We start from the raw sequence: 15,831 nt of genomic DNA, 5'->3' as shown, positions 1-15,831 counted from the left end.
CACATAACGCGCAACACTTGTTAATTCACAAAAATGGATCATGCATGTAGATACAAAAGTATGAAACTCTTATGTTGCCTAATTATATAATTTTCTCTGCCAAAAGCAACCGCTATTTTACTTTAGCCCACTGGACCAGATAAGTTTGTCGCACTATATTCTCCTTGTCATTGTCAAAATATTATCAACTTGTCAATGTCACTGAAACTTGATAACTCTTCCCTTTGCATGATAAAGAATTGTCAGATTGATAAGAATCATGCTAAGAAAAACTCGAAATCGCCGAATACCGACAAACCTATTCCGTATTTTGAGATTATAAGCATTGAGATTGTCTTATTTTCATGCTGTCTTCTTTAGGTTCCGAACAACGCCATATAGGAATATAAATCTCATAAAAAAACATTCATGTTACTTGCCTGGCTGACCTTCAAATTATCATATATCACAAGGCCACATAAATATAAATATTATTACGGATAGACTTACACTTTAAAACATGCAGGTCGTCTAATAGTGACAATAGCCACTGTTATCTTGCGTTGTAACCCGACTGATTCGTATATCTTAGGATAAACAATGAATTGTTTGGCAAATATTTTGTTCTTCATTACAATCACAACAATTATATGTGTTGTTCAGTCTAATTTAGTAGAACAGTGTTCAAACATTAATGAATTGAGAATAAGTGATCTTAAGAGTATTAGCAAGTCCATTATACCTGAACTGGATGGCAAAGGTAAAGGGGAAGCTGGTAAAATTGGCATCATTGGAGGGTCTGTGGAATATACCGGAGCTCCATATTTTGCTGCTATATCAGCATTAAGGGTATGTATATTTCACCATTATGGTAAAAGATGGACTTTTTACAGATCTACTAAAGTTCTTTTATTTGTATTAATCATAAGTAATGATAGTAAAAATTTGTTAATTAAACACACATAATTAATACATATTTTTTATTTGTTTAGGCTGGAGCTGATTTGGTATATGTGATAACAACAGAGAATGCAGCCCCCATCATAAAAGCTTACAGTCCAGATCTTATTGTTTATCCATTTCTTAATATGAATTCTGCCTCAAAACTGAACTATATCCTATCAAAAATGGATGTCATAGTTCTCGGACCAGGGTTAGGTAGAGACGATGAAGCTATTAAATTAGCGCGAGAAATAATGCAAACATGTAAATCTTTGAAGAAACCAATGGTTATTGATGCTGATGGTTTATTTGCAGTATGTCAGAATATCTCAATTTTAAAAGATTACCCCAGTCCAGGTGTTATTCTTACTCCAAACAAAAGAGAAGCAAGTCGTTTAATGCAAGCTGTTCAGGCAAAGAATTTATCTTGGTATGAATACTGGGGTACCAATGTGTCAGTTTTAGCTAAAGGAGAATATGACAATTTTCTTTCTAGTGTGGGATCTGTTAAATGGTCGTCAAACGAAGGTGGCTCTAGTCGCCGTGCTGGCGGACAAGGCGACATTTTATCTGGAAGCTTAGGGACATTTTTCAACTGGGCTTTGAAAACAAACTATTTCTGTACAAAAGGAAAAATAACACCATTTTCACAGAGTGTTGCAGCTTATGCCGCCGCAAGGTTAACAAGGTCGTGCAATTCAAGAGCTTACAAGATTTACGGACGAAGTATGATAGCTTCAGATATGTTGAAAGAACTGCATAAAGCCTTTGAGGAGCAATTTCTTTAAATGAATTTATGCATATACTAAATACATGTTATAACGAATCTCATTGAATTACAATATATAGTGGCATTGTCTCAGATTTTTTATTTTTGTCATATCGATTTACTTTTTTGTGGAAACTAGCTATTTACACATTTTAGAACACATTAGCATTTCATATATATACAGAATTTAACATCACTTTATCCCAATATATTTACAACTTGTCCTAATGCAAGAGTAATAAAGATTTTTTTTTACCACGGTCTGCAAAAATAAAGTTATATCATATATGGTGTAGGGGCAAACTATAGAAAAATGTTTGAAAATTCCAAACATTCCCGCTCATTTTCACTCATGACATATACGCAATACGTTCATAAACGCAATACCTATGCGTAAAACAAACAATATTTGTTCACATTTTATAAATAATCGATCGTATTGTATACGTTTTTGCGTAAAAGTAAGTAAAACGATGGAAAATAGTAAAATATATTTTAATCTACAACAGATAATTGGATATTAAGTTTATCAATTGGCAATGACAACAATACTGCGTATTTTTAAGAACGCAATGTGTATGGCTATTTTTTCTTATCAAAATATTGTGTCGGAGAAATTTAATTTTTGTTGTTTTCAATGTAGAAACGATAAAGAGAAAAGTAAATAATTTAGTAATTTCATTATAATGGAGGACGAAATAGACGAATGTATTAGAAAAAGAATTCAATGGCCACAGTTACCAACTACTGTAAAAAAGGTAACACAATTTCTTAAAATTGACCACCTTTCTCTTACGACGATAATTCACATATTTTTAAGGATGTTTTACACAAAATGCAATTAATTCATTCTTGGTTCTCAAGTTTATTGTTTATGTATTATACTGTATACTTTATTGCTGATTGATCAGCTGTTAACTCAAATAAATATTTAAAAATCTTCTTCAGGTGTTGGGTGATTCTCCTAAAGAATATGAGAGATACATATTTGAGTTTAGTGTTAAAAATCAACTGCGTTACAGAGGCAGTCTTGGTAAGTTATTACTTGTCTTTTTTATTAAACCTATAAATACCTAATCAAGAATACAAAATTAAGGTGAAATAAAAAGAAGAATTTTACATGGCACATTTGTCACACTTGACATTTTAATAATATCCTCTATGTTAATGTTAACTTAAGGTTAGGCAGAATAGGTGTGATCGATTTTAAGTTAATATATATCATAAGATTATATAATGGCCTCAATTTTGTTGATAAGAAGTTTTAAAACTACACATTACATTTATTTATCTACAATTAAAACAATATATCTGCATATCTCTTATAACTATAAAATTTTTTAGTCCTTATAAAGTTATGTTCTTTTACTGTTATTTTAGTACGCACAGTCCGGAAAGATGAAAGGAAGTACTATGAGGTACTTGTTCAGAATAGTATACAGAGGCTCATGCTCTACCCATATCACTTAGCGGACATGATTGTTAAAGGTAATAATATATACTAACTATACTAGCTCTGCATTCTTTAAATAAGGGGTTGGTTAAAATAATGTTGATTGTTCCAGGATTACGAATAACTCCATTTATATATTATCTAGAAGTGGTTGCTTTGCTTATAGAAATGGAGAAAAGCTATGACACAATGCCCAATTTTACTGCTGCTGATTGTAAGTATATGTCTATACAATCTCTTTAGAAAAATAGAGACAACACAAGAGTCACCAGTTAATGTTCTAGTTATATTTAACAGTTTCCGACTCTAGGGAACCACCTAACCCCTACCTCCTACTCCCCTTAAATCCCCCCCCTCCACTCTCATACTCCTCCCAGCAACGCCCATAAGACATTGTAGTGTGGCCATGGTAGAATTTTAGTGACCTTGATTAACAAAATAACTGTTTACTGGTAGGTCTGCGACTGTTGGGAATTGGACGCAATGAGTACTTAGAATTAGTTGCCAAGGCTCGTTCTTTGGGAAGACGAGGTCGCTCCAAGGCGATCCGCAGTCTTTTACCTCGAGTGCCACTTAATATACCAATGCTGCCATGGTGGAGAGTGGAACTGGGTTATGTACTGGAGGAAGATGTGAAGGTAATTAACAACTGAAGAGATTTAGATATTTATTAATTATAGATTTGATTAAATTCTTAAATTAAGTAAAAGTTATTTTTCAGCCTCTAAGTGGAAGTGAAAAGGCTCTCATTGACCTTCTGATAGACCGAGGATCACAAACAGCTGGCACATTGGACTACAATGTAGTCAAAACTCTGTACAGGTAATAATTTTTGTTGCATAACAACCTCATTCAGATCTTACTAGTATTATAAATGTGAAAGTTTAGATGGATGTTTGATAGAGTTTGTAGTCTAAACGGCTGAACGGATGTCAATGAAATTTGGCATAGATATAGAGGATAGTCTGGCATAACACATAGACTACCTACTTTTGTATTTTGTAATTTCTTGCGGGCGGAGATGCGAGCGAAAGCTAGTATTAAATAGTTGGGAGTGCCTTTGTATCGATTTCCCATGCATTGTGTATACTTTTTATATTAATTTGAAATTATCTTATTAGAGTTTATTAGAATTTTATAGCAAGCTTTATTATTTACAGACGTGGTTTAATATACTTGGACGTGCCGATCACGTCAGCAGACAAAGTGTCAGTGCCGCCACTGAAAGGTTTCGTGATGAACCGCATCGCAGGAGATTACTTCGAGACGCTTCTATACAAGGTGTTTGTGTCCATAGACGAGCATACCAGCGTCGCGGAACTAGCGGCTGTATTACAGGTATCCATTATTCAATCGATTATAAATATAGAAATACTGTTTATTTTTTTATAACAAAAGATAGATGTTATAGTTTTGTAAATTATTGTATTATATGTCAATACAAGGACACATGATAATAATAAATTTGACAACTGATATACCTTTCAGAGAAAGTACTTGTGAAAAATAAAATTCACTACCTTGTCTATTTATTTATTAAATGTCTATGATTACCTATAATGAAAAGAATAGATTTTTAAAATTTTTGACTGTCTGACTGTACGCAAATCCGCGTTTGTTCCCGGTAATTTGAACAGCTGATCAAATTTTAACAGGAATTTGACCGAAAGTTAGCTGATACATACGTTAATAAGTTAATTTTTTTGTAAGTCAGCATTCTTGTATTTGATTGTCAGGTGGACAGTGAATTAGTGAAGCAGGCGGTATCCCTGTACTGCAGGTTGGGTTTCGCCAACAACCTGAACCCTCCACCCGTCACGCCCCATCATATCTCATGGAAGGATGCCGTCACCACACATAAACATCAACCGTTAGTGAATTCTTTTTCTTACTAATATTATAATGCGAAAGTTTAGATGGATGGATGCTTGTTAGAGTTTGTAGCATAAACAGCTAACGGAATTGGATGAAATTTGGCATATACGTAGAAGATAGTCTGGAACACATAGGATACTTACTTTTGTTTCTATTTATTCTACGCGGACGGAGTCGCGGACGAAAGTTAGTATGACATAACCATAGCTAAGCAAGAATAGCATCTTTTGATATGGATAACTAATCCATAAATATCTTATTTAATAATGTTATAAATGGAAAAGTTTAGATGGATGTTTGTTAGAGTTTCTAGTTTAAATAGATGAACGGAACTCGATGAATGCCATAGATGTAGAAAATAATCTAGAACAGAGATTCCTAACCTTTTTTTTTCGTTGCGGCACATATTTAATTATTTCAAAAATTAATTACTTACTACAACACACTGCAGAAATAGTTAATGATAAAAAAATTAAATTTTCGATATAAACAGTAACAATTTTCGAATTTTCATATGTACATAATTTACCCGACGTTCTTAAGGTGAAGGAAAACATCGTGAAGCAACCTGCACATAGCGGCGAAGAAATTCAAAGATATGTGTGAAGTCAACAAACCCGCATTTGGCCAGCGTGGTTGACTATGGCCTACCCCTTACTTAGAGTAGGCTCCGAGCCCCTCGGTGGGGACGTTGAGTGAGCTGGTGATGATGATGATGACAATAACAATAATAACTAAACGTTTATTAAGGGATTAATTAGAAGCTAATTAAAAAAAATGGCGGCACACTTTTGAAATTTGACGGCAAACTAAAGTGCCGCGGCACAGTCGTTGAGAATCACTGGTCTAGAAGAATAAACACAGGCTAATAATGTAATTTAGTTAGAAATAAGTTTTTTAATATACATAAGAAAATGTTGTTTTTAGGTATAGACAAATAGCGCCGTTAACGTTTGACCAAACAATGGATGAAGACGCGCTTCAAATGGAGCCGGTGTTGATAAAAGATACACCATCGACTTCTAAACAGGTATAATTTTTTAACATTTAATTTAAGCCTAATAAAATTAAAGTTACTAACAGAAAACTTTTTTTTAACCTTTCTTTATTTTATAACCTTTTTATTATTTACTTATCTATACTAGTACAGTAGAATACTCGATATGTTAAAGTCCAAGGGAAACACATTTTTTTTTAAATTATAGAGGTTTTAAGTTATCAAGGGTCTATGTTGTAGAGGTTTTGGGCTCTGATGGGAAGGGAACATATTATTTTTTGAAGTTATAGAGGTTTTTATGTTATTGAGGTTTGAGTTATCGAGGTTCTACTATATCAGAAAGGAAAGATGTGTAATTTTGTATTTTGTATGTATAAAAATAACGCAAAAACTACTGGCCCGATTTAAAAAATTCTTACATCATTAAACAGCTGTATTATCAGTGACATAGGCATATTTTTTTTAATTTCACGCGGGCGAAGTCATGAGCGACAGCTAGTAATTTATAGAGATGTAATCTTTATTGTTAACACAGTATGTTATACTAGCTTGTTGCTCGCTACTTTGCCCGCGTGAAATTAAACAATAATAACAAAATAGATAATATTACTCGTTAATGACATAGCTTTTTAATGGTAAATTTTATTTAATCGGTCCAATAGTCCTTGAGTTATTTTAATATATATACAAAAATCCAAAAATACAAATCTTTCCCCTATAATATTAGTATAGACTAGCTGTTCCCGTGCGGCTTCATCCGCATGAAATTATAAAAAAATGTTGGCAGTTTGTAGTTTATGGTCCCTTTCCCATCATGACATCTTACGCCATAAAGAAGTGTGTTTACGCTTTATTATATTAGTATAAATATATGGTAATAAGATTGATTATTTGCAGAGTTCCCAAGACCTTATTGATGCTGGTTCAAGTAACAGTGGTCAGCGCGTAGCTGTTCTCTTTGATTCAACTCTTGCTGCTTATTTAATGATGGGGAATTTGTCACCGGTAAGACATTTACTATATTGTAAGAAAATGTTTACGTGCCTTTAAGACTATCATAAACTGTTTATGTTTACAGGACCTAAAAAGTCATGCAGTAACACTGTTTGAAGTTGGAAAGTTGTGTGATGAAAGTCTAGATAGCCTGCTCATGGAATTAGACAAGGTGAGTAAAATTGTCTTATAAATAATGGTTTGCAGTTTTTTAGCCAGTTTTTGCAAAATACATGAAAACTAACCAAAATAACTTGATACCTTAGTAGTTAAAATCCGTTCATTAATTTACATACAATCAAACTTACATACAAACAAAGCCACATACAAGGAACAGAATTAAGTTATCAGTTGCTACAGTTTTAACTTAACAATTGGACTGTTCACTTTAAAATGTGTTTTGTATGCATAATTTTAACTTTGTACTCACGGAAATCCGCGATATTTCACTTAAGAGAAAATGCTTTGTTCATTGCAACGAGACTAGCTCCATCTCTTTCTAGAAATAATTAATTAGATAGTGAGTGTAAACGAGAGGATAATAAAAGTAAACTAGCCGATTAACTAGCTGTTTGTTTCGTCCAGATACGTTTATATGCTGCCTTGTATTGATTTTTCCGCGTCTCATTTCAAAAAACAATTGTAGCTTTTGAGGAATACGGTATGTTTCTCCGATAGTACATTTAACTAAAGTTAATACTATTGGAACTGAGCGTTTCTATATTAATATAATAGAGATGAAAGATTTGTATTTTTGTAAAACGTAAGAACTACTAGGACGATTTCAATTTTTTTTTTATCATTAGAAAGGTAATTTATCTGTGAGTTACATAGGCTCTATATTTATTTGTAAGTATTGTATCTTTGGATTTTTGTATGTATTGAAATAACTCAAAAACTATATAACAGATTTCAAAAATTCTTTCACCATTAAAAATCTACGTTATTTGCGATTAACATAGACTATATTGTTTTTTTTTCCACGCGGGAGTCGCGAGCAACACCTAGTGTACAATATAAACTTGTGTTACTATTAACACTAGTTAAATTAATTAAATTAGTGTAATTGTATTGAAGGTGGCGGCGGACCCAGAGATAGAGGGCGAGGCGCGGCGCTACCTGGCGGCGGCGGCGTGCCTGCGCACCGCGCTGCGCACGCTGCGGCCGCGCCTGCGCCCGCTGGACCTGCTGCGCTGCGAGGCGCTGCACGCGCTCGGACACGCCGCCAGGGCGCGCCTGCTCTCCACTAAATATAGGTTACCTTCTTATTAACTTACTAGCTGGCGTCTTAGCACAGACACCAAAGACATTTAAGAAATATATAGAGTAAGTCAGGGGTGATAAACCACCGGCACGCATGCCAAAAATGGCACACAACATTATGTTTTGGGCACCTCGAAAATCATAAAAACTCTATAAAAAAGTTGTGAAATAGATGCACCATGAAAGTAACGTAATAATTGCATTTAAAAATATTTGATGCACGTCTAAGCAAGCTTTAAATATTTCTTTAAATAAATGGCACTTTCATGCTCGCCACCCCTAGTGAACAAATTTTTTTCACAGGGATTTTTTTATTATTTTTGTTGACAGTAAGAATATTAATAACCATTTAACAGTAGGATAGTTTATAGTACAGATACAATAAACGAAGGACGATTGTCTGTACTGTAACCGTGAAATAAATCCAAATGTATCTGTTTAAAAAAGTATTTATGCTTCTAGAAGCCGTTTTAACAGTGGTAGTGCCCGCTTTAACATCTTAGCACTGCAGGGTCGGCTCGCCCGGTGTAATACCACGACCACACAGAAGACAGGCGTGAAATGGAAGCAATTCCGTGTTTCGTCTGATGGGTGTGGTGCCCGAGCCCTAATTTAAGTCCCTTTCTCTTTACCACGCTTTTCTTATAAGAAGAGGTTGGGAAGGGGAAGTGGATTTGACGGTGGAGATGCATAGAAAGGGGAAATATCCTCTTTATGTGCGTCTCCTCCTCCGTCGTATAAGCGTAGGCAACGCATTTGCAATTGCGGATGTCTATGGGCAGCGGTCACTTCGCCATTTTGGCGGATTCTAGTGGCCGCTTGCTCTTTTGCCACCTTGTGTTATAAAAAAAAAAGCCGTACTTATATAGAAAATACGGTTTATCAGGCTAGCGATATCAACAGCGCCCCTGTCCCGCGAGGCGCGCGCGGGCGCGGCGGCGGGCGCGCTGCCGCACGTCGGCCCCGCGCCGCCCGAGGCCGCTTCCCCCTGGATGCGTCTCTACCTCTACCACGTCGCAGGGTACGGACCGCCCACCCTGCTGCTCACTAAAGGTAGCTAGCTTTACTACACGCCACTTATCAATATACGATCTCAATAGGTTTTAGCTTTTCCGCGATGTTTTTTTATTGTAATATCAAGTTAAATAAGGAATTTAATATTTTTATAACGCTGAAATTATATTTGTACTCCATTTAACAAGTTATAATATCGAATATTGATTTCGGTGGTTTGATTAGTATGTTTGTATCCTATCTTATAGATAGTTAAAAGCGTGGTACTACAAAAATGGATTATTTTGTGAATATTTTGCATGCATTTGTTTTAATTTGTCTGCGTTAAATGTCTTAATATTTAGGAAAACGGCCTCAAAATGGAGCAAAAGCGTGTTTTCATCTAACCACAATTATATTTACATTTCTTTATAGTAAACTTCTCTAGCACCGGATTAACAACAGAAGAGAGAGTGAGACAGGACTATAGAAGAGACATGTTAATTTTGTTTTATTGTTTATTAATTAGTTTAGATTGTTTCACAGATTTTGATTCTGAGTATGATAAACATCGTGGAGTAACGATGGGGAGACATGTATTTAATTTTTTATTTTAACATTTTTTTTGGATTTATAGATATTTACCCCATTGTACCATTTTGTTATGTATCTTTGCAGGATTGATGGAGTTCAGCCAGCTCAGCAGTCTAACTAATATTATAAATGCGAAAGTTTAGATGGATGGATGTTTGTTAGAGTTTGTAGCCTAAACGGCTGCACGGATCTGGATGAAATTTGCCATAAATGTAGAGCAGAGTATGGAAGAACACATAGGCTACTTACTTTTGTTTTTTTTTAATACTACGCGGACGGAGTCGCGGGCGAAAGCTCGTTACTTCATAAATACAAATTTAGGTCCTGCATGATATTTTAGTACCAATTTTGTTTTTCAATAACAAATTTGTGCATACTCATCTATTGCAACTTTTTGACGAAAAGGGATGTCTTTTATTATGATAAATGTCTCGTTTTAATTGTCGTGTTGTTCTGAACCAGGGATGGCAAACTTTTTACCAACGCCATTGTTATAAAAATGTTTCCAATGAGGTAATAAACGTGACATAAAATAATCTTTTTTTGAGATTAATGGGAAAAGTTCGTTGGGTGGAGATCTTTAGCGTTCGTTCCATTATACTTTCGTCAAAATTTTAATTTGTAATTAATAATTTAAATGGCTTTGATATATTTTGCCCACTATATAGCAGTGTGCAAATATATCTAAGCTAAAGCACTATACAGCCTGTCCGATATTACCTTTTGCTGTCTGTTGTATGTTGGTGAATGTATGAATAATGGTCATAAAAGTGGCAATTCCCTAAGTGCCTTATTATTTTTTGTAATTTGTAAGATTAACAATGTGTATTGCAGATGGAGAATTTCTACTACATATGTTAGCTATTCGACATGTGATGGATTGGATCAAATCAAGATCTTGTATATGATTTGTGTATTAAACAATGAATTTTCGCCAGTTTTATATTTTTTTAGCTCTGTGACGACCATCGGTACAACTACTTAAATTGGTGACTTGGCCTTTTTTATTTCAAGATTTATAATATTTCCAGGTGCTGTTGCTTGACCACTCATTACGCTTTTATATATACAGTAAGATATACATGTCTCACACACAGTAAGACATGTATGTCTTACTGTGTGTGTGCATGCAGGCACAGTGCTGCGCAGCGTGCCGCGTCCGTTGCTGGGGTATGCCCGGCTCTCGGTTACCTGGTGGAATGCGGAAGGCGAGCCTGCTCCTCTACCAGCAGCCGCTGCCCTCGCAGCCGCTAACTCGGCCCTGCGCCGCGCGCCCGTGCTGTTGCAAGCCGCCGCTGTTAGACACCACCCTACTGTCAGACATGTCGCCTTCCCAATTGTTGAGGATGGTAAGCCATTTAATTTGTACGAAGGTGTTACTGAAGTAAATAGAAAAGTCAATAATTATAGTCACACTAGCTTTTGCTCGCGACTCCGTCCGCGTGGAATAAAAAACAAAACAAAAGTAAGCAGCCTATGTATTCTTTTAGACTATCCTCCATATCTATGCCAAATTTAAACGAGATCCGTTCAGCCGGTTAGGGTACAAATTCTAACAATAATTTGTACATCTAAACTTTCGTATTTATAATATTAGTTTTACTAATAATAGTGACATGTTACCAGAGTGTCAGTCGATATGGCGGACGCACACGGGGCTGCGGCGGCTGGCGCGCCGGCTGCGGCTGTCGCGCGCTGCGGGCTACGTCGCGCTCGCCGACACCGGCGTGCCCGACCTCGGCTGCGCGCACCCGCCGCACACAGTGCAGCTAGGTATACACAACATATTAAATCAAATCATCATCCTCTTCCTCCTTATTATCTTACATCACTCTATCATCCGTCATCTCAGTCATGATATCTTTCTTTCGAGCAACCGGCCACCTAACTCCACCGAAATGGAAAGCGACCGCTGCCCATAAACATCCGCAATTGCAGATGCGTTGCCTACCTTTCATTGATGGAGGAGGAGACGCACATAAAGAGGACATTTCACCTTCCTATGCGACTCCTCCATTGTCAAATCCACTTTTCCTTCCCATCCCTTCCTCTTAAGAAAAAGGTGGAAAGGGAAAGGGACTAAAATTAGGCCTCCGTCACAGTCATCAGACGCAACGCGGAATTGCTGTCACTTCACGCCTGTTTTCTATGAGGTCGTGGTATTACTGGGGGCGAGCCGGCCCTACAGTGCAAAGATGTTAAAGCGGGCTCTACCACTGTTAAATTAAATATCTTGAATGATGATGAAGTGTATTCTGTTATTGGTATTGGTTTAGTTCCACAGCGAAAGAAGAAAGAAGGTTGCGGAATCGCTAAACCTATAAGCGAAGTATCGTTGTCTTCCAATGAATCCGTGGAGAAATCTACTGAATATACGAAACCGGTTAACAGTCGATTGCAGTCACCTATAGAGTCACACTTCGCTGTCACACCCACCACAGATAGTAAGACAAGTTCTCCCGCCAATGGCTTTACTAGTGTAGAAGGTGGAAAGTTACTCTGCGAGGAACTCGATAATCTAAACATCGACAATTTCGTCCATCGGAGCAAAGAATCGATTTCTACTAGCGATGATTTCGTACCCATTCACTCATCTTCAACGAGCATCGAAGAATTAAAGAAACATTCCAAGGATAAATCGATTAGTAAAGAATCGATTTCCTTTTCTGACGAATTGGTCCCGATACATTCCTCTTCGGCCAGTGTTGAAAATTTGAAATTCGAATCGAAGAAGAAGGAAGAAGATAAGAGTACGAATGAGTTGAATGATTTAATGAGTCCGGCGGAAGAATCGATATCGATGTTCACGCAGTTATCTGACAAATTGACAGAGATGACGGAAGGTGACAGCGGAGTTGACACAGCACATAACTTCTCTGACGAAGAGACGTGTAAACCAGAAGTAAGCTCTAACATTTTATTTTTACTTTTAAATTCAAAAAATTGATTATAATATGACTGTTTTTTTTTAGAAATGGACAATTTTGGATCTACAGTTCGGGATACCTTTGTTTGATGAGACGTTGTGCGAAAAAGTATGTCAAAGTATAGTGGACAGAATAGCAAGGCCGGAAGTGTAAGTTTTTGAGTTTATTTAAAAAAATCCTATAAATATCCGGTTTAAATGCTTTGCCTCTTTTGTGACATTGGATAACAACATACTGACACAGTCTTTTTGATTCCAGATTAGACAAGATCAAGGAAGACAATGAATACATCAGAGCTGATGTTCTAAAATTCGTGTCCCAGTGTCAGGTAAGAATAAATAGATAATTAAAAAAGACAAAGAAAGGTATAAAAGTATATATTAGCGATTTTTAAATCATGTATATAATATTAATAAAATTTCCAGTATTATCCGGGTGAAGATATGGGTATAGTGAAACGTGGTTCCTTAGTTCCTTTGCCGAGGAAGAATTTGGTGTTTGAGAACGGCAGGATTAGTGAGTGGAACGGAAAGTGATCCAACCCACTGAATGGATATTATAGCAATATGAATATCATAGCAACATGGATATCATGGCAACATGGATATCATAGTAATATGGATATCATAGTAATATGGATATCATAGTAATATGGATATCATAATAATATGGATATCATAGTAATATGGATATCATAGCAACATGGATATCATAGTAATATGGATATCACAGTCTACTTATAGTGGTTGCCTTAGAGCTTGTAGTTCAAATGTAGTTGTAAGGATCATTAGCAGTTATTGACTATTGCTGTGAGTTTCCATAGATAAAGTATTCGAACAACATATAGTTGTTTCACTCTATTCAGAGGGAAAGAAAGAGACAACAATATTGTTTTGGTAGTGATTTTGAATGAATGGTTATTATTTCAAGATGCTATAAAAATGGCTAACATTCAATTTTATAAAATTGTATATTTGTATGTAATTATCACATTATTTATTTTATAAATGTTTATTTAGATGTTGTAAATTATTTATTTAATTTGACCTAAAATTGATAGAATGGTTTATTCATTTTAAGTATTTGACATAATAGAAAGCGATTATTTTTTTTAATGTTACGTATTTTTTATAAACCGAAGGTTTCGGATTCAGTTAATTGAAATTCTTAACACAGAATAAATTAGACCCAAGTCTGTGCACCCTATGTTACTTTGTATTACAATTTAAACATCCCTGTATTTATAGGCTACATATTATTCTGTACTTTTGTACATAAAACGTCCAAACTTTTAAATCATAAGTTAAACATTTATGGTTTCTAGTCGGGAGTGTATATGTTATTTTTATCTATTCTGTTTTCTGTTTGAGTAAAAAAACTTCAAAAGGGATAACGGATTATTACTAGTAAATGAAGTTACTTAAATATTATGTATTGCTGAAATAATAATAATAAAAATCTGTTACTTTCATAAATATTGATTGCTAGAATGACATAGAAAAAATCTAATATAAAAATGTTAGCTTGATTCTTTGTCGTTACTATAATATTTATATTATACGTTTTAAATTAATACTGATTCTAAATTATTTTAACGATAGATTGTTAATGAAAAATCCCTTTGAGTTGGCACATCAACAACAAGAGTTCTTTTCTGCTCGACGTGCCAACTCAATCGATCATATTCTAAGGTACTACGCCATTGGATGCTTTATTAAAGATAATAAACATTATGTATTACAAATCTACCATTGAATTGAAGCATAAATGTGATTTTTTAAATGTCTAGTTTTAGTTTTAGTTGTTTTAAAACGAAAATAAATAATCGTATGTTGCCATTACACCTATTCTGTTTTTCAAAGGAATATACTTGGGACTAGCAACATTGACGTGTATTTTACTTAATTTTAGTAATTAGTCTTCAGGGCCAGTTTTATCATTCCTTTCAATTTTAACAAAAATAATTTGTTTCTTTTCATCTTTGATGTTAAATGTTTTTTATTCATTGCCATATAATGCGCGTTGCATTTCTGTAAGTTCATTATTTTAACTTTTAAAGTTAATTAAAAATTATATAAAAAGTATTTGAATTTTGAAGATCATATCTTCATAAATAATTTTATGAAGATATCATCTTAAAAATTCTTGTGAATAGATATGACTTTAAGTCCTTATGGTCACTCTGGCCCACTTCGAGAAGGGCCAGAGTGGCCATAGTGCGCCTCATTTTAACTAATATGCTATAATTTAATAACTTGTTCCCTTTTTTACATTACTTGCGTACAATTGTACTGTAATTGCTTTAAAAATCGCTTACTAAGAAAAGGATAGAGCAGACTAAGAAATCGAAATAAAATAAAAAAGGGCTGAATGCTGTCTGCTGTAATCGAAATTGTCAGCTTTTAACGCAATTTCTTCCGTCCCTATTTATCACTTTCATAATAAAAAGTTAAAAGCTTAGAGTAGTAATTATGGCTATAATAATGTTTTGATTGCATAAGCAAAAACAATATTTTTATATAATTAGACTTTTTTTAGTTTACACTTTATTCGTAACAGAAATAGAAGCATGAATTTTAAGACGGCTGTTACTCCTAAATAGAAATATACTTCACTTTTTCTTCTACTCCCTTTCATTAGATAACACAGTAGTTCTGATTTTGGGAAAATCTATGTTTTATTGTATGTTTTTAATATTAACATAATATTTTATTTTATATTACAGTGTGTATTTAAATTAGAAATGTATTATTCTTTAAATTAATTTTATCAAATGTAACCGTTATTTTTGTTAGACGATATTCTGGTGTACATAATGTTCATATTCATTGCCAATTTTAATTATGTTCATTGAAAATAAAGTTATTTAAATAGCTTTTTTATTTTTTTAAGAACCAAATAAATAAATTATTGCGAAGGCGTCGTACTTTCAGCAGGACAGTATCTCTTATTATACTTTGTCCTCGAGATTAGCAGAAGTTCACATGTAGTACCACATACGGTGTCGCCATCTAGCACTGTATTTGAGAAACACAAATAAAAAAGG

At 34.6% G+C, this 15,831-nt stretch overlaps 2 protein-coding genes across 2 annotated transcripts; both read left to right on the top strand.

Moving 5' to 3' along the window:
* Positions 1–202: 202 nt before the first annotated feature.
* On the top strand, positions 203–1,780 carry LOC106102306 (ATP-dependent (S)-NAD(P)H-hydrate dehydratase-like). Its single transcript, XM_013281730.1, has 2 exons — positions 203–828; positions 972–1,780. Exons 1-2 carry the CDS (start codon positions 580–582, stop codon positions 1,707–1,709), a joined length of 987 nt encoding a protein of 328 aa, XP_013137184.1. The 5' UTR covers positions 203–579; the 3' UTR covers positions 1,710–1,780.
* Positions 1,781–2,282: 502 nt separating this feature from the next.
* On the top strand, positions 2,283–14,256 carry LOC106102305. Its single transcript, XM_013281729.1, has 19 exons — positions 2,283–2,448; positions 2,639–2,723; positions 3,071–3,178; positions 3,256–3,357; positions 3,600–3,781; positions 3,865–3,965; positions 4,304–4,481; positions 4,880–5,013; positions 5,946–6,048; positions 6,913–7,020; positions 7,094–7,180; positions 8,086–8,264; positions 9,158–9,324; positions 10,992–11,207; positions 11,485–11,631; positions 12,135–12,760; positions 12,831–12,934; positions 13,044–13,113; positions 13,211–14,256. Exons 1-19 carry the CDS (start codon positions 2,377–2,379, stop codon positions 13,319–13,321), a joined length of 2,880 nt encoding a protein of 959 aa, XP_013137183.1. The 5' UTR covers positions 2,283–2,376; the 3' UTR covers positions 13,322–14,256.
* Positions 14,257–15,831: the final 1,575 nt, after the last annotated feature.

The sequence above is a fragment of the Papilio polytes genome, unplaced genomic scaffold (genome assembly GCF_000836215.1).
Source record: "Papilio polytes unplaced genomic scaffold, Ppol_1.0 DF823923.1, whole genome shotgun sequence".
Classification (NCBI taxonomy): domain Eukaryota; kingdom Metazoa; phylum Arthropoda; class Insecta; order Lepidoptera; family Papilionidae; genus Papilio; species Papilio polytes.
Note: the sequence above shows the minus strand (reverse complement) of the source record. Positions and strands in the feature narration are given on the sequence as shown.